General features: G+C 35.3%; 1 protein-coding gene across 11 annotated transcripts in view; it reads left to right on the top strand.

Moving 5' to 3' along the window:
* Positions 1–23,103, top strand: part of Pum2 (pumilio RNA binding family member 2) — an 82,413-nt gene extending 59,310 nt beyond the window's left edge. For 6 of the 11 annotated variants that reach the window (XM_052186132.1, XM_052186131.1, XM_052186127.1 and 3 more), the window contains 9 exons: positions 2,858–3,094; positions 13,983–14,250; positions 14,550–14,679; positions 14,825–14,959; positions 17,360–17,497; positions 18,584–18,709; positions 18,914–19,035; positions 19,420–19,612; positions 20,183–23,103. In XM_052186132.1, coding sequence (XP_052042092.1) covers positions 2,858–3,094; positions 13,983–14,250; positions 14,550–14,679; positions 14,825–14,959; positions 17,360–17,497; positions 18,584–18,709; positions 18,914–19,035; positions 19,420–19,612; positions 20,183–20,314 — 1,481 coding nt within the window. In that variant the 3' untranslated portion in view covers positions 20,315–23,103. The remainder of the gene's footprint in view (positions 1–2,857; positions 3,095–13,982; positions 14,251–14,549; positions 14,680–14,824; positions 14,960–17,359; positions 17,498–18,583; positions 18,710–18,913; positions 19,036–19,419; positions 19,613–20,182) is intronic. The other 5 variants (XM_052186138.1, XM_052186130.1, XM_052186136.1 and 2 more) reach the window with 3 other exon arrangements.
* The last annotated feature ends 2,230 nt before the right edge of the window (positions 23,104–25,333 follow it).

The raw sequence follows: 25,333 nt of genomic DNA, 5'->3' as shown, positions 1-25,333 counted from the left end.
AACCTGTGTCCCCTGGAAGAGCAGCCAGTGCTCTTAGACATTGAGCCAACTCCCCTGCCCAGGCCTTTAAATTTTCTACTTTGTTCATTCCTTTTAGGGTTGATTATTTTTATGTCCAGATGATGCATTCCCATTAGACTCATTCTTTAATTCTAACCCAATTGAGACATTGTCCTGAAAGAATTCTAAATGTTCTGACCAAAACTCATAGAACATACACTTTAAAATATAAACATTCTGGACATAAGTAGTTTTTAAATTACAGCTATTTTCCCCTTACAATCCTTTGAGGAAAAACAGCTTTGATAAACTCCATATTCTTTTCTCTAATGTATGCTATTGATGCTCTAGTGCAGATTTCTAGATTATACTAGATTCTAGATCGTTCTTCAGATTCCCATCTATCTCAGAGTTAGGAGTTTCCCCTAACCTTAAGGCACTAATGCCTTACTCACTTTTAAGCATCACATGCTGAATTCTGGTGCCTGGTCTAGGAAATAGTCATTTTATCTTGCTTTTAGGAACATTAGGACTAGGGATATAGCTCAGGGTTAGAGTGGTTGTCTAGTGTGCGTTAGACCCTGGGTTCAATTCCCAGTATCATATAAAAATGAAATTAAAAAATTAATAATTAAAAAGTAGGGGGCATTGCATTTGGTACTTTTAACTGCCTCTAGATAAATTTCATCTTCTCCATTCTTTTTGACTTTTTGTGAGAGTCCATTCAAGTGGTATACATTTGTACCATTAAACCTGTTACTGCCCTGTCACACAATTGCATACTAAGTGGAAGCTAAAATACATAGTTGTCTGTTTTTACATAGCTCTTCTTACTGATAGGATAGTTTTATTTTTAAGTAGTATCAAATATGCCAGGCAGTGGTAGCTACTCTAATGTAACAATTAAATCATGCTTTCTATGACCTGTTAACTCTAAAGTGACATTTTAATTGAAAGTTTGTGATTTAATGTCTTATGCATAGTTGATGAATGAGTAGTGCTTCCATCATTTGTCTACCTAATTAGTATCTTAGGTACATATTGTTTGTCAATGTTGCATGTAATTTACAGACAAAACAAAATTTAAAGAACCTCTTTATATTTTGAAGTCATTTCTGAAATTTTTTTTTTAAAGACTTATCTTGATTACTCTTTGGGGGAATATATTACATGTGTCACAACCAGTTTCTTTTGGTTATTTGGCCAAGGAGTGATAATGCTGCTGCTCTCAAAAGAGCTGGTAACCTTCCTTATCAGTTAAATTGCTTATTAAAATAAATGGAGTCTAAGATAAGTATAATATGTAATATATACTTTAAGCAATCACTTTGACAGTGTCCTTTTAAATTAGCATATTTGATATAGCACACACTGACATTTTGACGACACCAAACCAAAAAGGTTTATTACATTAAGGCTTAATTTAGTTTTACTATCAAAGTGCATATAGCTTCCTTGCCGATTCTAATTATCATATATAAGGTCTTAAAATGTGAAATGTTCCATGAGACATAGCCAGTATTTTAGAAATCTCATTGGATGCTATGAAAGTCAGTATTGCAGTATAATTTTTTGCCTGTGCAGTTGTCATCACCCCCACCCCCCTTTTCTTTATAGGTATTTGAATTTGACCAAATCTGAGTAATTATGGTTTCTATCTGTTAGAAGCTCAACTTGGTTTACTTATTATGTTTTCTAATTGTTTTCTTTAATTCATACTAGGTATGACCTACTTATTATATACATGTATGAGTTACTTATATATGACTTGCAATATAAAATCCAAGATTTAGTAGACTTTACAATTCCTTGAAAAGAATTGCCATATTGGTCCGAATATAGAGCTTGTTCTTATTGGGGAAAGGAGTTTTTTTAGGTGAAAAAAATGTTAAATGAAAGGTATTTGGTTAAAAGAGACTGATACTTTAAAATAAGAAGGAAACTTAATTGAGAGTATTGGTTATAAATGAGTCTTGAGATAAAAATTTGGGACATCCCTTTTATGCGCTCAGTAAAGGATTCGACTGTACACATGCACGCTGCTTTACAGCCAGCTTATGTTTCCTAGCATACATTCATAGCCAGCTGAGGGCTAGGGAAACTTCTAACTTGGATAAGGAGCTTAGGAGGCCAGTCCTAGAATCTTGAAAAAAAAAAAAAAAAATGAAGGATCCTGAAGGGTAAGAAAGTTTTTAGTGTGGTTCAGTAAAGAGAGGCATTACTTTTCCAAGAAAATGCTTGGTGGTTGGGTCTTTTCTGTTTAGAAAGTTATATGAACAATGCTGAGAAGTTAGCTCCTGCTTGTGTTTCACAGCCAGCTAGTAATATTCGGGCCAATATGGGCTTCATTTTGAACATAGCTAAAATCTAAGTCAGATATGACTGGTGAGGGAAATTTATGAATATTCCATTTATTAATATAATCTTTTTTTTTTTTTTTTTGGTATTGAGTTGAAATCTTAAAAAAACAACAGGTTCCAGACAGCAGGATAATACCAAAGTAAACCTTATTTGAATTTAATCTTTTTTATGACCTAAACCAGACAACTTTGCAATTCAGAGTTTATAAATCATACCAGGGTATTAAAGCACAGTAACTATATGTGTCGATGGTAAAATATGTGTGAAATAATGAATCATATAGCTGCTCTGTTAAGGATTGCTTATTTATTGGGGTGCATTTATACCCTTTTATGATTAATAAGTTGATATGTTATCACAGTAATTATCATCTCCATAATGTTTCTAAAATAATTATTGTGATCACTTCTATTATTGCCCAGCAAGAGTTGGTTGGGGATAGGTTTTATTCAGTTAACACTGTATGTAATTAGGGTTTTTTTTATTTCTTCTTCAGTTGGCAGTTCTGCAAGTAGTAGTGCCACAAGGAGAGAGTCTCTATCTACTAGCTCTGACTTGTACAAAAGATCTAGTAGCAGCCTAGCACCCATAGGGCAACCATTTTACAATAGTCTGGGATTTTCCTCCTCTCCAAGTCCAATAGGCATGCCTCTGCCAAGCCAAACTCCAGGACATTCACTTACGCCACCGCCATCACTTTCATCACATGGATCCTCATCCAGTTTGCATTTAGGTAAAAAAAAACCCAAAACCCTTTTTATTTGTATGTATACATGTATGTGTGTTTGTGTGTGTGTTTATAATATGTGTAAAATATTGAATGTTGGATAAAACATGCCAAATTGCTTTTGCTTTTAGATACTAGCCTTTTGAAAAAGTTCTACTTCCTGAAATTCAAAGTGAGGGTCTAATGTACAGTAAGGTAAAGACCCTCTTTTGTATTTTATGTTCTTTTTATGACATACAATGGTGTATGTTTTCTTGTCTGTGCTTTTGATTTATGTGTTTTAGAACATCTGAAAGTCAAGTATATACATAATAGTGAAAGAAATTTTTACTGTCAAAAGTTTTTGCACACCACAAGAAAATATTAGTTATATAGTAATGGGATGTAAATAATTTAGTTTAGTACAATATTGGCCATTTTACTATAACTTATATCAGAGAATATCAGTTAATGTGTGTGCATTAGAGAAATTGATAGACTTCTCTTTTGAATATGTTAAAGGGGGAAAAATGTTTTGAGTGTGTTCTATTCCTAAAGGTGAAACATTTAGAACTTTTATTTCTATCTCTACCTAAAAATTATCCTCACTTCCCGATTATTAAATTGGTGCTTATCCTTTATTCCTCTCCTAGGAAGTATTTGTCCATAAGGAAAACAGTATATTTTGAAGAATTTTGAGACATTATTAGCTGTATATAAATCCCTGTCTTATCAAATAATTCTGCCATTAAAGATTAGGCTATGGATTTTTGTGATTATTTTTAAGTACAGATGAAACTGAACGGTTCTGTTGCTTGGAAATATTTAAGATACCTTGTGATTTTTAAAAAGTAACATTATTATAAACAGACTACATAAAAGACTCTGGTCATGCATCCCAAATTCTGAAATTTTGCTCTTTGGAAGATTTGCTCTTTTGAATATGTAGCAGTTAGTCTATTTGGATAGGGTCCTGAGGTCTGTCTTACATCCCTGTTCATAGACTTAGCAAACTTACAGTTTATAGCCTAAGCCTCTATTATCAACTGTCTTAGTCACAAGAGCTGTTTGGTAAGACATGCCTTTGAAAATGTATTTAGAAGTTTGAGACATAAGAACCATAAAATGCTGGGTGTCGTGGCACATGCCTTTTTTTTAGGCAGAGGCAGGTGGATATCTGCATTCCAGGCCAGCCTGGTCTACAGAGCTAGTTCTAGGACAGTCAGAGCTTCACAGAGAAACCCTGTCTCAAAAACCCAAAAGCAAATTAAAGACAGACAGACAGCTAGTTTTGTGTTTGTTAAAATTATATTTGTTGTGTCCTGTCATCTTTTCATAGGTAAGTTGCAGATCAGGTTCTGTTAACTGTTACTGTGTGTGTTTGTTTACCTAGAGCCTGTGTAAATAGACTTGTTCTATATAACTTGTTAATAAATTGAATATATGTGACACTTCAGGTGTTTGTAATTGCACTACGGTGTGGATGTGTCTTTCTCTTTGTTAGACAGTAAATAATTTGGCCTTATTGTTTAGAGAAGGAATTTTGGTCAATTGGTGGGAAATCACATCTGAACAAGAGTCCTGTGTTAAACCTAGCACTGTTATACCCAAAGCGTTAATTGGAAATCAGATGCTCAAACACATTCTGATTGTAATGAGTAATTTACCTATAATATCTTCTTTTGTTAGCTCCTAGTCTAGTTATGTTACTAGTAATGTTTCCACACCAAATTGAAAATAACTCAGGTTTCATGAATTTACTCTTTATATAATATTCATGAAAATAATCTATTCTCTGCTTACGATTTAATCACGATGCAAAGCTTCTATGCTTTGTGACATTAAAAGTATTTTTTTTAAACAGGGTATTGCTACTAAGGCCTGTCTAATCTAGAATTTGCATTCACATTAATGATGATCTTTCTACTTTTGCTGCCTCGGTTGTTTAGAAAGTGATTTTGAACTATCATTGAATTAGATTTCTTTGTGAGTGAGTGTCAAGATTGCTGATATGTAAAATACTTTATGGAAGTAGAATTTACATATTTGATTTTATATAAATCATCTTACTTGGCCTGCATAAAATTCTTCCCTGTGAGGACATATTAGCATGTATTTGTAATCCCACCTACTTCAGAGGCTAAGGTCCAAATTAACGTTAGCCAGGAAACTTAGCAAGGCCCCTATATCAAAAAAAGTAAATCCCCCTTCATTACAAGAATTGGTTAAAATTCTCGGTTATTCTTGACCAGGATTTGAACTAATCAACGTACATCTATCATAGTTGTCATTGGTTCTTGGGATCAGCATTCCCAATGGTCTTGATGAGACTGTAAACCTCAGCTCCCCTTTCGATTATGCTAGCTGTCTAATCCCACAGGAATTGCCCAAAATGACAATCTGCTTGTTAAAAGGCCTTTTCAAAGAGTAAATATTTAATCAGATTATCGTTAGACTTGGTAGAGTCACTTCAATTGGAAAACTATTTTAGTCCATACATTTTGAATATTTTTCTAAAAAAAATTTAGATTTAGAACCTATATTTTTTAATATAGTGAGCTCAGAAGAATGAAAAATAGTTTTAGCTTTTCAATATGTAGTATAAAACCAGGTTTCTCTAATACTATACCTACAACATTGTTATCATACTTTAATTTCTTCTCGACTGATCTGTTTGTTTGGCTTAAATATCAGTCATTTGCGTCACAGTCCAGTTAAACAAAAGCTTTTGTTTAATTGTCTTTTCATTTATAGTTGTTTCCCCATCTTTTTTTTTCTTGTTTTCTTTCATTCATTTGTTAAAGAAATTGTCCTGTTGACTTTCTCACATTCTTGAGTTTGCCGCTTGCTTCCCTATGGTGGTGGTAAGCATATGCCTACTTCTTGGTATTTCCTGTAAATGGAATTCTATTCTAGAAGCTTGGTCAGGTAATAAGTATGCTGATGGGCTTCTTTTGGTAAGGTACGATTCTGAGTACTTCTGTTGTGTTAAACTGAACCGAGGAACATGGGTTTCTCCTTTGTGAGATTGCCAATCTAGTCTACATGATGTTTTTTAGCACCTTATGGCCATTGCCTCAAATATTCTTCAGGGGTTATAAAATGGTGTGGCTTTAATATTATTAATCTATAAATTCTCTATGATAATTTTTCCTTTATAACTTATGAGGTTACTCTAAAAGGTTATTCCTATAGTGATTAGGATAATGCTTCATTCTTTTATTTTCTAACTCTCAGAATAATTAGTTACTGTCAGTTTTAAACCATAAGTTGTACTGTGCTTGGCCCCCTTAGAGCAATTCTATGTCACCACTTTTTAGGTGAGGGAAAACAAACTTAAAATATGTTAGTGATTTCTAATTTGCCTAATGCTTATGGTCTTCATATTTAGATAAATTTGGGACTTATTAGGTTTAAAGCACCATTTTGCATGGCCTTCCTTGGTTTTGTAGACTAAATGACATTCTCAAGATATGTGCCTCCACCCCCAAGAAAAGAGATATTAAAATATATAGTATGAGTTTTGAACTCAGTGATACTAGTTTATTGTAAGGTGGCTCTGATAAGTAAGTAAATAGGAAAACATTAACTCTGGATCACACATTTCTAGAATTTATTTTTTCTCCTAATCAGAACATTTTATATTAAAAATGGGGCATTATTTACTGTCAAGAGTGCTCCCCCACACGCACACACACATTTAGTAGTTATGTGCTAAGAATTGCTGACTTTGACAGACTTACTCGGGTTCTCCTTAGAGGAAATGTGTTAAGAGTGAACAAGTATGGCCAAGTTAGTTGTAAAACTGTCTTCCATTTTTATGTCTAAGTATGATTGTTAATAAAAGCATAAAACCAATATGAAATATTTTGAAGTGTTAACTAAATAGTGTTAGTATTTTTTTTCTCTAAAACACCTTTATATTTGTCATTTCATCCTTAATGTGGGCATACCCTGGTTCAATGATAAATTCATTTAAAACAAAGAAAAAGTAAGCATACATAAAACAAAGAAAAAGACTCATAACTGAAAGACTTGAGGCCAGCCTACAGTTTTGACCTGTGATATTATTCCTTTTCTATTATGCTCTTACAGAGGGAACGGAATATAGTTTTTAAAGGTGTTTGAGTACTGTATTTTAACTAGCCTTTCAGGAAGTAATATTTACATTATATTGAAGATCTTGTTTCCTAAGGTTTTGGTTTTTTTTTTTTTTTTTAATATAATATTAATAGACTTCAAGGTTCCTTTCTCAATTTAGTTATTCTTGAGATTTCCATGAGAGATATTGACTAAGTACCTTCGAAGTTCAAGTATGTACCTTCTCCATGAAATATTTGCTAACTTTAGATGGGCAGCTCACAGACAGGCTATAGGACATCACACTCAGCTCTCAGAAGATCATACATCAGTTCTCATGTGTGATAAGGTACTGTTGCAGCTCTGCAAGATGTCTTCCTCATGAGAGGGTTAAATGTAAAGAGATTGTAAAATTGTGTTTTGTGGAACAATTTATGATTGGCTTTCTGCATAAAATTTTGTTTTTATAACAGGATCTTAGCACTATGTGAGGCTGGGCAGTGGTGGCGCACGCCTGTAATCCCAGCACTTGCGAGGCAGAGGCAGGCGGATTTTTGAGTTCGAGGACAGCCAGGGCTATACAGAGAAACCCTGTCTCGAAAAACAACCAAAATCCAAAAATCAAAAAAAAAAAGCAAAACAAAACAACAACAACAACAAAAAAAACCACTATGTGATTCTAGCAGCCTGGAACTCAGAGTTCAGTCTCTGCCTCTTGAGTACTGGGAGTAAAGGTGTACACTACCACACATGGCTGCACATAAAAATTTATTGAGATTTGGTTGTACTGGTTTTAAGGCTGAATGGTTTTACTTTTGTCCTTATAATTTTTTTGTTCATTATCTTTTTTATTTAGTTATTTTCTCATAGCTATAATCAGATTGCCAACAGAAGCAATAAGGGGAAAGAGTGTATTTTTACTCGTGGCTTAAACATATAATCCATTATAGCATGGGAGTCATGGCATCTTGGTAGTTGGATAGCTGACTGCAGAGTCAGGCTACAGAGAGACATGACTAGTAATGCTAGTATTGCATTCCCTTTTGTTCATTCTGGAAACCCAGGATGTAGAATGGTGCTGACCACATCAGAGATAGTTTTCCTCAGATAAACCTCCCTGGAAATACCCTTACAGATAAGCCTTGAGGTCTGTCTCCTATTTGATTTCCAAATCTAATAAAACTGACAGTGAAAATTAAGCATCGAACCCTTTAAACATCTCATTGGTTCCAATGTTTGTGAATGTTTTCTTCAATTAATTTAGTTAAGATGATCACAGACTTAAGACAGAGTACTTGACTGATCTACTTTGACAGTAGATCATTCAAGGAACATGTTTAATTAGTACAAGACGGGCATCTTACTGAAACTTGAATCTTCCACTGGACACAAGTCTCTCTTATTGGAACATTTCCATTCAGATTATCAGCCTAAGGGTACTTAACATTGAACTCCGTTTACGTAAATACTCTAAAATTTGAAAAAACATAAGCCTTAAACATTTAGATGAGGAATACAGTTGTATAGACTTGGGGAAGTGAAGAGTTTGGAAATAGGTTTATAACTGATTGGTAGTAAGTATCCTGTAGCAGAAGCTACGCTTTCATAACACAGTACTCCCTGCATTTTCTAGTTCCTATATGAAAAAGGGGTATCATGAAAAAAATTAATTCTTTGTTATAGTTTGCCTCCAAGGGCATACTTGATATTTAGCTCAAAGATCCCTTGGATTTTCATATAAACCTTTAACTTTGTCAGCTATCGTCTTTCCTCATGTAGTTTCACCCTTTTTTCTATGTTCCATTGACCTTAACTCTGAATCAATACATTTTTAAGAGGAGGAGGGAATTTTTGTTTTAAAATGCATGTTCACCCTTAGAATTTTTTTTTTTTTTGGCCTTTTTTTTTTGGCTTTGGTTTTTTCGAGACAGGGTTTCTCTGTGTAGCCCTGGCTGTCCTGGAACTCACTCTGGAGACCAGGCTGGCCTCGAACTCGGAAATCCGCCTGCCTCTGCCTCCCAGAGTGCTGGGATTACAGGTGTGCGCCACCACCGCCCGGCTCACCCTTAGAATATTTTATAGAAGAGAGCATTTGTGTTAAATTTGACTTTTCCAGCATTGCTGACCTAATTATGATCATTTACTACTACTTTACTATTTTACTCTTTTTCCATTGTTCCTCTTCCCATTTCATGTTATTTTTGCACTTTTTGTGGTTTGGTATTACAAAGGTACCAAGTTTCTTCTACTAAATGGGTACATTTAATGTATTGAGGGGTTTTTTGTTTGTTTGTTTGTTTTTGTTTGGTTTTTTTTCAGGTTTTATGGAACAAATTTATTAACTGATTTTGAAAATCTAATTGGAAAAGTATAACCAAGAATACTTAAATAGTTTAGAAGTACACTTAAAAAGAACTTCATACTATCAAGTACCAAAACTTAAACAGTCATAGTAACTAGAATTTTTGACATTATCATAGACAAATAAGAGTACCCAGAAATAGATATGCTCATTTAATAACCTTATTCATGACCATAGTTGCTACTCTAATATATGAAAAGATGGTCTTATCAGTGAGTTGCCCTGGAGCAATTGTATATGTCTGAATGAGGGCAATGAGCTTTGATTCTTGTTTCACACACACCACACCATTTTAAAAATGAACTGGTTAGTTTTTAGTCATAAAATAAGAGACAAAACAATTTTTTGACCATGACTGTATGGTTTACTCATATACTTCTCAAAGGATTCTTTTGTAATATATGTGTGGATAAGTCAAAAGGATCTTATTCTACAACTTTAGAATCTTAAATATTTATATAATAATAAATACAAATAGCAAATTTTAACTTAAATATATTGTAACTTGATAGAGAAAGTGAATTTGTTTAGTGTTGTCTTTAGACTTTTTGCTCGCTAGTTGACTAAATTATAGTTCATTTCAATACAATGTCTTAAAATGATTTATTGCTCATTTTAAAATTATTACTTGATAAAGGTCTTCATGGCTTTACAAATATTCATAATTGAGCAACTTAATTCATACTAAGATGAATTGCTTACTAAGTGTCTGTCTTTCATGTTGTTTATTAATTACTGCTTTAAATTTGGTTTGGTGTGGTTTGTGATTTTTTTTTTTTTTTTTTTTTTTGGTAGATAAGAATTTGATACAGGACCTAAGAAAAGTTGTGAATATTTTAAATTTATCTGGTGTTAAATACTTAATGTGATATACTCTGGCTGAAAAGAATCCCAGCCTTTGTCCACCATCATCAGGTTTATTATTTGTGGCCTTGTTGCCTTCATTGAATAATTGATTTCTGTAGGAAGGTAGTAATTCTCTCCTGTAGAAACAATAGCTTTCTTTTATAGTTTTTATATTAAATTTGTTGCTAGCAGGTTTGTAGTTAGGATTGTTTTTTTAGGTTTATTTTTCCTAATAGATACAAATAAGAAAGTTATTTCTATAACTTGAAGAAATGTTAAACTTGGCTGAGTGTGTGGAGTCTGTCATACTCTTGTGATCCTAGCATTTAGGCAGGAAGATTAGGAAGTTCAAGGCCAGCCTGAGCAACAGTTTATTGTAGCAGATTGGCTCTCAAAAAGTTGTGGATTTCAGATTTCTTTTTTTTTTTTTTTTTTTTTTTTTTTTTTTTTTTTGGTATGTATATAATTATTGTACTACAGGTCAACGGTTTTGTTTTGTTTTGGTTTTGGGTCAGTTGTGGGTTTTTTGCTCTGTATTGTATGTGTATAGTTGGTTATTATCTTTTTTTAAAGAGTCTTCTAAGCTTGGTACATCTTTCTCAATACTATCTCCAGTTCAGTTCAGTACCACCACTTAATAACACTAAGGGAGAAAATAAATGTGCTTTGTGTGCTCAAAATACAATTTATATTCATAACTTATGGAACAAACTTTGATGCTACTAAATACTTGATAATAATCATGGCTTTAAAAAGAAAAATCTCAACTCCCATAATTTCCTAACCTCAATCAAGAAAGGTAACTGAATTGCCGGAGAGGTGGCTCATTGGTTAAAAGCACATAAGTGCTAGTGGAGAGGACGATTTCAGTTCCCAGTATCTACCTTACTATCATGTGTCACTCTTGTTCCAAGGGATTGATGCCCTCTTCTGACCCCTGAGGGCATAGGCATGTATGTGCTACACATGCATAAATGCAGGAAAATTACTCACACCCAGGAAAATAAATAAGCTTTTAAAAAATTTTAAGGCCACTAGCCATGAAATCTTATTAGGAATATTTGAAAAGAAATAACAGATGCACCTTAATGTCTTCTTTTTTTTTTTTTTTAAACTATGGCAAGAGGATTTAGTCAAGAAGTCAAAATAAATTAGAAAAAAATGAAGTAACCTTTATTCATGTATTAATACTTATCTAGTAGAAATTTACTCTGCTGATCCTTTTAATGAGGAATGGGTAAATAAGTTTTCAGAGTGTTCTTGTGTTCATTATCTTAGAAGGAGTTAGTTTTCATGGAAGATGTAAAATCCAAGCAGTTTTTTAAAACCATACAGAACCACTCCTTTTTGATGGAGTAATGGAGTTAGCACGGTAAGTTTTTGAGAAAATAATATAATACTAGTCTGAAGAATGAAGCCTGTATGGGTTGTATGTTAAAACCTAGTCTGTGGGAGGGCGGTTATAAATACCATGTGTAGTAGGTAATGATATCATACACCCATTTATTTATTTAATTCAAGCATTAGAGACTATCTGCTGTCTAAACTACTTTTAGAAAAGAATCAAAAACATTAAAAATAATCAGTTACTTATTATGTGGCTGGTTTTCTGTTCTACCGTTACCCAGTGTCTGTGTATATTCCCATTTAATTTTCCATTAATGTGACAGAATTGTTCCATTAGTTCTTTTATAATAGCCTATTATTAAGATGGTGGACAAAGTTATACTTCTTGCTAGGTTCACTTCAGTATTTAAACATGCAGAACTTTTCTTTTCTCCAACAAAAAATGTTTATGTGGAACTATAATTGAAATTTTAAATATAATAGTTTATATCTTTTTTAATAGTGTTAGTCATTTCCCAAGCTTACAATATTAAATGTTTTCTTGAAATGTAGCAGAGCACTTCTGAAAACTTTAATTATTCAGCATGACTAATTAGTAGGTGTGCTTTCTTGTTTAAGTTATTAGCTTTTCAGGCCTATATTTGTGTTGCAGTGTTACTAAAATGATGATATCTATGACATTGTTAGAAAGAACATAAAATAATGTTGCCAGTGTAGAGCAATATAGAAAGATTTTAGTATGTGTATATACAGAATTTTTAAATAATGTGAAAAACAATGCATTTGGATCCTTAATCTGGGAATACTGTATTATTGCATCTTTAACAGATTGAAGTAACAGTCCTATGTTTTATTGTCCTATCATTCACACTGAGGTAGGTCATATACTCAGCGTTTAAGCATAGTAATGCTCAGTATTCCCAGTCAATGAATGAACAGCTAGTTGATTTCACAGAACATAAATGGTCTGAAGACTAGAGGTCCAAACTAAATGTGTAGATTTGCCCATACTCTGAAGGTTTCATAAGGTAACCTTTTCTTTACCCTCTTTGATCTTCTGGTAGTTAATTCAATTTTCTGTGGGTGGAAGATACCAAACTCCAGTCTGCCACCATCAAGTCAACACATGGGTTTCTCCCTAAGAATATTAGGTCAGTGGTTCTCAGCCCTTCGAATGCTGCCACCCTTTAATACAGTTCCTCATGCTGTAGTGTCCCCCAGCCATAAAGTTATTTTGTTGCTCCTTCATAACTGTAATTTTGCTACTGTTATGAGTTATAAATATCTGATATGCAGGATATCATGTAGTTTGGTGATACTTAACAAAGGGTTAATGATTCGTATAAATGTTTGCTGCACTGTACAATGGGAAATTTAACAGAAAAATAAGTTAGAATAGATGCTAAAGGTCGAAGAAGAAAGAGAATGCTCTAACTGCAGCATTAAACTTCATGTTCCCAGTCCTTTTTGTTTCCTTTGGACTCTGTCTTTGCATTGGTATTGGGATCATCTCTATACTGTGGCCTGGACTGACTATGTGGCACTACTGTGTGTACAATTAGTTTAAGTACAGCTGATGAAGGTTATTGTTTTTGTAAACTACTAAATCTGCATTTTATAATCATATTTACATTTTTCTGTTTTAAAAGGACACTGTCAAGTACTTTAGCTGTTATTCATAATAGAAGCAATTTCCTCATTTAAGTTTGTCTCTGTTAGCTACCTTTCATTTTCTTGTATGGAATAAACACGTTGGAGGCTTATGGTTATAGGAATAACTTATACCACCATTCCTTATTTAAAAAATAATAGGATTTTATGGGAAATATTTTTAATAAAACATTTTCAAGTTTAAACAAAACATATTAATTATATATACCATGAGTTTTAAAAAGTTTCAAACATTAAAAAGATTGACTAAAAATGACTTGTCTTTACCTCAAAGTATATCTGATAATATATTTTCGATGTCTTCCCCAAAAGTACAGATTTAGCTCTCAATATTACTCCATTATACTGTAAATGGACTTTTTTCTGTGGTATTGGGCCTTGAGTGTTTTAGGCCAGACACTCTACCACTGAGCTACTTCCTAAGGCTGCAATTGAAATTTAAACCATTCCCATGCTCTAGATCTGTGTTTTACTAGCTAATTATAACTTGCCTGTTAATACAATGGAGAGCTTTGTTGAAGCTTATTTGACTAAATTTATAGTTATATAACTTTTGTCTGTGGAATAACTTGTCAGAACTATTTGCTGACCACAGCTGCTTTGTTGTAGGAGGACTGACAAATGGTAGTGGTCGGTATATCTCTGCAGCACCTGGAGCAGAAGCAAAATACCGAAGTGCTTCAAGCACTTCCAGTCTGTTTAGCTCCAGCAGCCAGCTCTTTCCTCCTTCTCGGCTCCGCTATAACAGATCTGATATCATGCCCTCTGGCCGCAGTAGATTATTGGAAGATTTCAGGAACAACCGCTTCCCCAACCTTCAGCTCAGAGACTTAATTGGACATATAGTCGAATTTTCTCAAGACCAGCATGGCTCCAGGTAGGTGGTTATGGTTCGTTACGTATGCTGTTTCTTTTGAACACAGATACCTTTAAAAAGAAAGGAATCTAAATGTTTCTCCCTGGGCTATGTGGTGAGTCTGTCTGTGTCTGACTGTCTCTGTCTCTCTCTCTCTCTCTCTCTCTCTCTCTCTCTGAAAGGATAAAAGAAAAAGTTTTAATTTTGCTTATGGAAGTGGCACATAGTGAATTTTAGGTCAGCCTGACCTATATCACAAGATCCTTTTTACACACAAAAGATGGGGAATGCAGATGATTTTTAATTTTTTTCCCATATAGATTCATACAGCAAAAGCTAGAGAGAGCTACTCCAGCTGAACGACAGATGGTATTTAATGAAATTCTACAGGCAGCCTATCAGTTAATGACAGATGTTTTTGGAAACTATGTTATACAGAAGTTTTTTGAGGTAGGTACATTTATGGTTCGTATACTCCTTCAGTTTTACTAGCAAATAGCTCTAAAGTTGGGCAACAGTCATTTTTCAGGAACCAATATACTATTTGATGAGCTTTGTAACTGCAAAGTGCTGTCATGTTCATTTCTTATTTCAGTTTGGAAGTTTGGATCAGAAATTAGCCCTGGCTACTCGTATTCGTGGTCATGTTCTACCATTAGCCTTGCAGATGTATGGCTGCCGTGTCATTCAAAAAGCATTAGAATCTATTTCTTCTGATCAGCAGGTAATTGTAAGTTGAGAGAAAAATTCTGTAATATTTAATTTAAAATTTCTTTTACCTTAAAATCTTGAGGAAAAATGACCTAAGCATTTCTACTAGTGACTTAAGATCTTTTTATAAAGTGTATCTAAAACAGCTCATTGTTATTTAAATTTTCTAAAGCAGACCTTTGATCCATTCACTGCCTCTCAATGTAATGAGTACCTACATTTGGCCGATAAAATGCCAAATGATGCGTCTTTGCTATCACTACCTTGTATATGCAGTTTCAACATGCTCTTCACTGCTCTAGTGTTTATTTGAGGGGGTCTACCTAATATTTCTATTTTAAGAATTTTAAATAGCATTCTTGTATTCCAGTTAGTATATCATACATGTGTGTATATACCATTTATATATAAAGAGTCTAACCAATGAAGAACCCTAATATTTCTTCTAACAAGATTGACTTCTTTGGTGCTGGCTGGAAAGAGCACATGCTGGTGTAACAGAGGACTCAAGTTCAGTTCAGACACAAGCACATGTGGCAAGTCTCACACAGAAACACACATACATTTTTTGGAAAACATATATACTGATTTGAAAGAAAAGAAATACATATGTTTTGAATGATGGTCTGAATATTTAAGTTATGAATCTAATCTTTAAAATAATTTGACATAGATAACAGTATTGAGAGTAAGATATAAGAATAAATGTTCATTTACTAAATTTTTAATATGCTATGTGGCACACTAATTGTTTAGTAGGTTCTTGTGTGATCTTAAGCTTACTTTCAGTATGAACTTATTTTATGTGTTCATAGATTACATGGGTATATAATTGAACAAAATAGATTATTTATTCTTAAATTTATGGTAATAATTTAGAAAGTCATTTTTGACTGTTACAATAAAAGTAAATTATACAGTTTAAAAACAGGGACGAGGATGTCATAGTTGATTTTTATTGCTGTGATAAAACACCATGACCAAAAGCAACTGAGGGTGGAAGGGTTTACTTCTTCACTCACTCACACGTTGGAGGTGAGGGCAGGAGCTGATACAGAGATGGTGGGAGGATGCTGCTCACCCTATTGCTCTCCATGGTTTGTTCAGCCTGTGTTCCCACAGCATCCAACAGGACCACCTGACTCGGAGCCGCACCTCCCACAGTGATTATGGACCCTTTCACATCCATCACTAATTAAGAAAAGGCACCACAGGCTTTCTCACAGGTCAATCTGATGGGAACATTTTCTCAGTTGAGGTTCCCTCTGCCAAAATACTGTAGTTTGTGTCAAGTTGACATAAAACTAGCCAGCGAAGAGGAGGTGGTAGGGGTGTGCACGCACACATGCTTTAATCACAAAATTAAAAATCTGTAGGGCCAGGCAGTGGTGGCACACGCCTGTAATCCCAGCACTCTGGGAGGCAGAGGCAGGTGGATTTCTGAATTCGAGGCCAGCCTGGTCTACAGAGTGAGTTCCAGGACAGCCAAGGCTATAAGAGAAACCCTGTCTTGAAAAAACCAAGTCCAAAAAACAAAACAAAACAAAAAAATCTATAGGAAAACTCCATTATTCCTGCAGATGAAATATTTAGTTTTAGAGTCATTGAAATATGTCACAGTGGAGAAAACCAACAAATTTGATTACTCAAAGCTTTAAAAACATCTCTGCATTGGTATCAAAAGTAGAATAGCCTTTCCATAGCTGGGTCTTAGGTGTCTAGAAAGAAAAGAGACTGAGACCATCTTAATGAGAACTAGTTAATAAATAATTCTTAAATTCTTAAATATATTATAAATAGATTTATAATGTAAGTTATTTCTAAAGTATATTATTTAGATTTGATAAGTTAATTTTGTAATTTATTATGTCAGCATAAATCTGTGTTGTAGGTTCACTTAGCAGGATTCCTCCATAATTATGTTAGAGTGTAACTGAGTCCTTTACAATACCTTTAGATTGTATTTCTAAATGCAATTAGTACCCATTTCTTCAAAGTAGTAATTTTCTGTTCTAATAAGACAGTAAACAAAAAAATGTCATTCAGTAATTAAAATTAAAAAGATAGTTGTGGAGTTGGGGATTTAGCTCAGCGGTACATCACAAGGCCCTGGGTTGGGGGTAGGGGAAGACAATAATAAAAAGATAGTTGCAAAACATGTGCACAGTGAAAATTGTAGTTTATATATGATAAATTCAACATCACTGGTTTATGTCAGCATGTGTCATAGACATAACTATCCAGTGATGTGCTTTAATAATTTTTATTTTGAATGGGTTCTAAATTTCTATATACTAAAACAAAACTGGGAAATAGTTTTGAGTATACTTAGTTCTGTGTCAATATTTTAACTTTGTTGCATATAAATATTTTTAATTTAATTGAATTTTTTGGTGAAATAGTTGAATATCTTTTGCAGAGTGAAATGGTCAAGGAACTAGATGGTCACGTACTTAAATGTGTGAAAGATCAGAATGGAAACCATGTCGTACAAAAATGTATTGAATGTGTTCAGCCACAGTCGCTGCAGTTCATCATTGATGCTTTCAAAGGACAAGTAAGATTGATTTTTAGCATTAATTTTCTTAGCAGAGCAAATTATAATTTAAATATTAGCATTCTTTTAAGTACAAGCTTATACCTGGCACTTTATTAAAAACAGAAAATCGGGGCTGGAGAGGTGGCTCAGTGGTTAAGAGCACTGACTGCTCTTCCAAAGGTCCTGAGTTCAATTCCCAGCAACTACATGGTGGCTCACAACCATCTGCAATGTGATATGATGCCCTCTTCTGGTGTGTCTAAAGACAGCAACAGTGTACTTACATAAAATATCTTTAAAAAAACAAAACAAAACAGAAAATAGTAAATGTAAGTCATGTGCAGCTGAACACACCTGTAAATCTCAAGCACCTGGGAGATGGAAGCAAGGGCATTGGAAGAAAGGTCAGTGTCATTCTCAGCTAGGTGTCATGTCTGAGAACCAAATCTGTGGGACCTGTCTCAAAAAACTGATTGTCCATTGGAATGTGGGCCTCCTTAGTAAAGAAGTCATTAGATAAAAGTAATTACAAATTTGTTTTCCATGATCCCAAGGAGGAAAAGAAACATAAAACTATGTTTACAAAGCAAAATAACTACCAATCAGTACTAAACCCCCAATGGTTAATAGCGCCAGTCACACTGCTCAGCTAACCTCTCCCAAATCCATCCATTCATACTATTGTCGGTCCACTCTCCCCTATGGCTAGGTTCTTTTTATTGTGTTGTTTGGCCTGTTGTCCTGACCTGGCCCTTATACAAATTAGGCAGATGAACTACATCCCTTGCTCATTAGATTCCCTTTTGATTAAAATTATCTTTAGGCCATCTAGATGGCTCAGAAGTAAAAGAAGTGCCATGAAGCCTAATGACCTGAGTTTGATTTCCCCAGGTCCCACATGGTGAAAAGAAAAACACACTTCCCCAGGTTGGTCTCTGACCTCTATCACAAGTGCTGCAAGATGCAAACATTCAGATTATGTTAGATACGGATCTACCACTTGACCAGTTTAAACTGGGTTATTGTGTCGTCATTTCTCTGTCTCATACAGTGATTCAAAAGTAACAGGAAATGTACATTTCCTATCCTTCTATTTATTTCAAGGTATTTGTGCTTTCAACCCATCCTTATGGCTGCAGAGTCATTCAGCGTATCTTAGAGCACTGCACCGCAGAGCAGACCTTACCCATCTTAGAAGAACTTCACCAACACACAGAACAGTTGGTACAGGTATAAGTCCCCTAATAATTTGAGGTGTCTGTATTCTGAGGGTTTTTTTTTTTTTTTTTAAGAAATGTAATTTGTTGTTAAGCTGGAAAATTGGTGAAGAAAATTTATTCTCTTGATTCTTCTAGAATTTTAGATAGTTGATTTACATTTTTTCTTAGTCATTATTCTTAAAGATGGAAAGTAATTTTTAAATGTCTGTCATAGGATCAGTATGGCAATTATGTTATTCAGCATGTACTGGAACATGGTCGACCTGAAGATAAGAGCAAAATTGTTTCTGAAATCAGAGGAAAGGTCTTATCCCTGAGTCAACACAAATTTGCCAGGTATTGCAATAGTTAGTTCTTCCAGTTCCTTCTATGTATTTTTTTCCCCCTGAAACAGGGTTTCTCTGGGTAGCCCTGGCTGTCCTGGAACTTACTCTGTAGACCATGCTGGTCTCGAACTCAGAAATCTACCTGCCTCTGCCTCCCAAGTGCTGGGATTAAAGGCATGTGCCACTACTGCCCGGCTTCTATGTACTTTTCTAACAGGCCCAGAGTGAAGTTTATGGGTGTCACATTGTGGGCTACAGTACCAATTTCTGTTTTAAAAGTGATTACAAAGTGAGATTTTGTCATTTGCTTTCTAGTAGTTGGAACAAATTGAAAAGGAAAAATGGCTGTCAAAAAAACTAACAAAGTTTCTGTGTGTATGCCTTTAATTTTTAGCAATGTAGTAGAAAAGTGTGTCACTCATGCCTCCCGTGCTGAGAGAGCTTTACTGATTGATGAGGTCTGCTGTCAGAATGATGGTCCTCACAGTGCCTTATACACCATGATGAAGGATCAGTATGCCAACTATGTAGTTCAGAAGATGATTGATATGGCCGAGCCTGCTCAGAGAAAGATAATCATGCACAAGGTAACACCATGATCAGGAACTCCATCTGTGACTTTTTATTGTACACAGACTTTCATAGGATTATTTCTCCAGAGTAGAAAACAGTTAAAGCACATGGGTAAAATATTTTTATAGGATGATTTCCTAGACATTGCCAGGAATCTTAACTTTGTATCTGGGTAAGAAAAGGGCCCATCTCGTCCATGACAGTTACTGTATTCACTGCAGGTCTAACTGGAAAGGAGCAGTATAAGTTTGAAGAGCATAGAGCGTCCCTTGTCTGCATATGACACGACAGTGTCTTGTTTATTCATTGGACAAAAAGAGTGTGTAAATGCCCTTTTAAACATTTTCGAGAGACTTTTATGGCTAAGGAGCTATTTTTAAATCAGAAACTGGGCAAGGTAGATAAACTTACATGTCACCAAGCCTGAAGACCTGAGTTCAATCTCCAGGACCTACATAGTGGGAATCAAGTTGTCTTCTGACCTCTACATACTGTGACTGCATGTGTGACACACACACACTCTTTTAAAAACCAGAAACTATAATAACTTAGATTTTTTTTTTACAAGATTATTTATTTTACAGATTCGACCTCACATTACTACTCTTCGCAAATACACATATGGGAAGCATATACTGGCCAAGTTGGAAAAATACTATTTGAAAAACAGCCCAGATCTAGGGCCTATTGGAGGACCACCAAATGGAATGCTGTAAGGACAAAGGAGAAGATGATTTAACCATGTTCAAAGAATGGGTTTTCTTTGTGAATTATCAAAACACAATTCAACTATGAATCTTTGATTTTTTTTTTAAAGCAAAACTATTTATTGACTTTCTTCATCCATTTGTAAATTTTTAAGGTTCTTGTGTATATTTAGGGGGTGGGGGTGGTGAATTATAAATTATATTCAGCCCTGAGTGGAGACCTATCAGATTGGATTTCTGGTGAAGCACAGAATGCCTGTATATGATGTAACTGTGTCCCCCCCACAAAAAAAAAAGAAGGAAAAAAAGTTGTCACATATTTTGTAAATTTATACCTTGTAAAGTCACAAAAAATAGTTTTTAAAGGGAAAAGTACAATATTTTAATAAACTGGCTTGCAGTCTGGTAGGTCTACAACCCCATAGCACAACAGGTTTATAGAGATGTATATAGAATTATAGTTCTTATTTTTTTCCTTTGTGTGAAGCCTTTTATAACAGATTAACAATCAACTGCATAAATATTATTAATATTTTAAAAAGAAAGTTAAGTTGTATTTTGGTAATTCACAAACTATCATGCAAAGAAAAACTCAGAAAGACAGAAAAGAATAAAATGATTTGAGATAACATTATTTACAGTGGATGTGGTTTTAATAAAATTACTGCCCTATAATGTCCCTGACAATGTACAGAATTGTATATACTTATAATTGTAATGAGTTAGAAACAAAATCATGGTGGCACTTCCATTCAGTTAAAACTGCACTGAATGAAAAGTTAAATTTCATACTAACTTTTCAATTTGGTTTGCAACAAGAATGGATGGAAATTTATATTTTGTTCTAATTATAGAATTACTAGACTGTTGAGGAAGTGTTGGTTTATTCTGCGTTTTCATAGTAGATACATAAAGTAGGAGCCCGATAGATGTGAGAGAGGCCACTGAGAAGTGAACCGATAGCTCAGCATTTACGCATGATTGCATATTCAGAGAGCTTTTTTTCCCCTTCCTATAAATAACTGCATTGTGTGTGTAGGGGTAGATGTACGTTTACAATTTGAAAGCAGATCTTGTTTCAGTGTTTGTTATGAAAGCCTTGCTAATTTCATAGTGACTCTCCTTGGTTGTACAGGTGTACATTTGTAAACCTTCATGCTGTAAATGGAATCTGTTCTCTCTCTTTGGGGAACATTTGCATCTTAGTGTACATTTCCATCCCTGCCCTCTTTAACCTGGCAATATAGTGTTGTATATGTAAATTTATTTCTCCGAATTGAGAGTGATTTTTACAAATTTTTTATCTTTATATGGTTTCAGAAGTATGAACCAGCTTTCTTTTTATTATTGTGGGAAACACTTTGTTTTATAACTTAGTTGTTGACTCTGTTAATAATGGACATGCTAGGATCTGGATCACTTTCAATTGAAGTCAGGGTATTGTGCATAATGAATAGAAAGTATTGGACTGAGATTGATTACCACAGAGGCCAATGCTTTTTCCATCTTTAAATGTGATGTGACTTTTTTCTTTGTACAGAAGAGTACTGTATTTTTGAATAGCCTACTCCCAAGTAAGAGCAAATCTGTATGATAACATTTTTCCTCTGGACATAAGACATTGTAACAGTAACACGATGTACATTTACAAGCGGCCTTATGTACATTTCCCAACAATCTTTTTAAGGCAAAATTGTGACCATATGTGTATAATTAAAATCGTTTTTAATCCTTTGCCTATGAAAATATTTTGGAAAAAATTGCTTTGTATATTCAGTTTCTGAAAGATAAAGAAAGTGCTTTGTATTTTGTTGAAGTCAGTATTTTGTATAAACTTTATGTTGACCCAATTATGTTCAGTGCTGAAAACTGAAAAGAACTTGCTATTTCTGGCAGATGAATTGTAGAAGGGATTTTTTTTTTTACTCAAGGTCTGCAGAAGAAAACAATCAGAGCACAACATTGAGTATAAAGATTCTATCCTTGTGTTACTCATATCATGAACCTTAAAATTTGGCATGAAGTTTGGGGTGCCAGGAGTCTTTCACATTGATAATGAGTTACTCTAGCTTTCTAACAACATTCCTTGATGAGGCCAGTAAGTCTGGCCATGTGTCACCATTCTCGGTCACACTGGTTCATCAGCATGCCCTTGTCATAGTAGCACTATTCTCTCTCATGTAGAATGACTCTCTTCTCCCCTTTTCTACTTTGTTTTGCCAGTCTCAGAGTGTCTTGACCCTGGGTTGAATTTAACTTCCCCTCATCAGTCTATGGTTTCGGATCGCAGTTGTCAGTGTTAGAGATTAGTAACAGAAATGCAGCCCATTCTGGTTTGACCTCACCCTTCCCTTTGGATGCCCTGGCAGCTGTCACTTGGCTCAGGAAAGTGGCAAGTCCTACAGAAAGTTATTTGGAACTGAATCCTCCTCTAGCAGTCCTGATTCATACTTCCCAGTGCTGACAACCCAGTCCTCCTGATACTTTTAGGCATATTCTAGAAAAATACTTGTTCATGTAGAAAATTAATCTGCCAATTTTGGTGCCCACTCCGTTTCCACCTTCTAGTATGTTGGCATGGAACTTTAGAAAATTCTGACATTTCAGAATAACGACATCTGATTGGGCAGAATCCACTTAGGCTTTAACTCTTGAGTGTCTCTTTTTGATGTAGATTGTTTCTGGACCAGTTTGTCTAAGTCCTGGCTCTTACTGGCTCAAATGAAATGTTATCTTCACTTTGTATATTATGTATAAATTAGAAAATGAAATGTGTGAATAACATTGTATGAAATAAACCTGGTCTTGTGTTTTTCTCTAGATAAAATATCCCTCTGTATCTCTGTCGAGATTGCCTGATTACATCACTCAACTTCACACACACACAGACGTGTAGCTTGGTTTTTTTTTGCATAAACTTGATACTGTTGTAGGAAAATACATATTGGGTTCAAACCTGAGTTTAAGATTTACCTTACTATTTCCAGACTTTGTAAATTTGACTGTCAACAGCCTGTGTGCCCTAGTGAACTAAAGGTTTACTTATATATTTAATGTATATGAGTGTTCTGTCTGCGTGTAGCAAAAAAGAGCATCAGATCACATTACTGTGGATTGTTGTGAGCCACTGTGTGGTTGCTGGGAGTTGAATTCAGGATCTTAATTGCTGAATCATCTCTGCAGCCTCAGAGTTTTATTCTTTTGATTATTAGTTATTTTTTGCTTTGTGGGGTTTTTTGGTTGGTTTGTTTTTTGTGGGGGCATTTTGATATTTCAAGACAAGAGTTTCACTGTGTATGTGGCTGTCCTGGAACTCTCTAAACCAGGTTGGCTTCAGAGAGATCTCCCTGCCCCTTGAGTGCTGGAATGGAAGGCATGTGCCACTCTTAATGGAGACTTGCTAGTTTTAGTTTGCATTCCTTCCTGCCCTGGGTGGAGTGCACTACCTGTTTGAATTTTAAGTGAAGAACTCCTTAATGTTAAGTGGGAAGAGGAAACATTACCTTCTACTGCTTATTTCTGAGTTCAGTTGTTTAGTTTTAGCTTTGTTTGATCATTGTTGTGAAAGCAGTTTTGGGGAAAGGTTACACTCTTGAATTATGCCCAAGAAAGAGTGAAGTCATCTCAATGTCCTCAGGACTTGTTTGTTTGTTTGTTTGTTTGTTTGGGTAGGGAGGAGTGAGGCACTCACTGTTCATTGTCTGCCCTTCCTCCTCAACTTGCCCTGGCCTTGGTAAGGCTTCTGGAATGATCCAGGTGCTCTAGACATTGAAGTCAGGAAGATGAGAGGCTGCAGTGTTTGGGGTGTAGTAGAGATGGAAGTAGAGGTCTGTCCTTTGGTCTTTAAGCAAAAAGCCCAACTACAAAGCAGGCCTTCATGTACTTCCTACTTCCTAAATATCTTGTAGATTCTATACATAGGCTGTAAATTTAAAAGGTCAGGATGAGTTAGGGATAACAGCTCAGTGGTGTTCAACTCTTGGCCCAGCATTGATCTGGCCTTTGGTCATCTCCAGCTGCATAGGAGCACAGCTGGGAGGGAGGCTTCCTAGTTATAGTAGGAACCTGGCAATTCTGCTGTTAAAGAGCCAGTTGGAGGTGGCTCTGACTGAGAGTGCTTGATAGGTCAGCTCAGTTTCCAGTATCCACACTAGGTGGCTCACAACCTCCTGAAACTCCAGTTCCAATGCCTCCTGGCTTCCAGGAGCACCCACATGGAACACATACATAAAGTAGTTGTGCTAGCTCAGACTATTGGTAAGTCTGAGCATGTACGCACCATGTTGCATCAAAATTGGGTTTGCCTAAAGGAGGCCACAGAAAGTAATTCAGAAAAACTGCTAATTTAGCTTATGCAAGGAAAGTGGAAGTATGGGAAATGTGCCTACTAGCATAAACCACTCCTTCCTAGTATCTCTGGACTTGATGGGAACAAACCAGAAGTTCAACAGAGGGGTGTGGGTGCCTGTATGTCTGTCTGGAGGTATCCAACCAGTCCAACGGGTGGTGGTGCGTGTGTTTGTCTGTCTGTGTGGAGGTATACAGCCAGTCAGCCTTTCTCAGAAAAGAAATGCTAGCAGTCTTAACCTCTTCTGTATGAAGCACATTCACATTTTTGGCAGGTCAAGGTGGCTTTCCTCAGCACACATTGAATACCTTGGTTCTTGGGGTGCTGGGCCATAATGCCCCAGAAGTCCAACTGCAAATCTCAGACTAGAGTTCTGGAAGTGCTCCTAGGGCTTTCTAAAGATAATATATTGCCGTTGCTGTGATAACAATGACCAGAGCAAGAAGGAAGGGTTTATTTGTGCTTAACAATCCTAGTGGGTAATAGCAGACACCATGGCAGAAACAGTTGAGAGCTCACAACTCAGCCCGAAGCAGGGAGCAAGCAGGACAGTCCCTAAGCTCTCAAGCGGCCAACCCCACGGACATACTTCCTACAGCAAGGACATACCTAAGGCTCCCCAGCCATGAACTGAGGACAGACCAAGCAAGCACTCAAATGCTAGACAACGGGTGGGGTGG

This window comes from Apodemus sylvaticus, chromosome 6 (genome assembly GCF_947179515.1).
Source record: "Apodemus sylvaticus chromosome 6, mApoSyl1.1, whole genome shotgun sequence".
NCBI classification, from domain to species: domain Eukaryota; kingdom Metazoa; phylum Chordata; class Mammalia; order Rodentia; family Muridae; genus Apodemus; species Apodemus sylvaticus.
The sequence above is the reverse complement of the archived record's forward strand: the minus strand, read 5'-3'. Positions and strand labels throughout refer to the sequence as shown.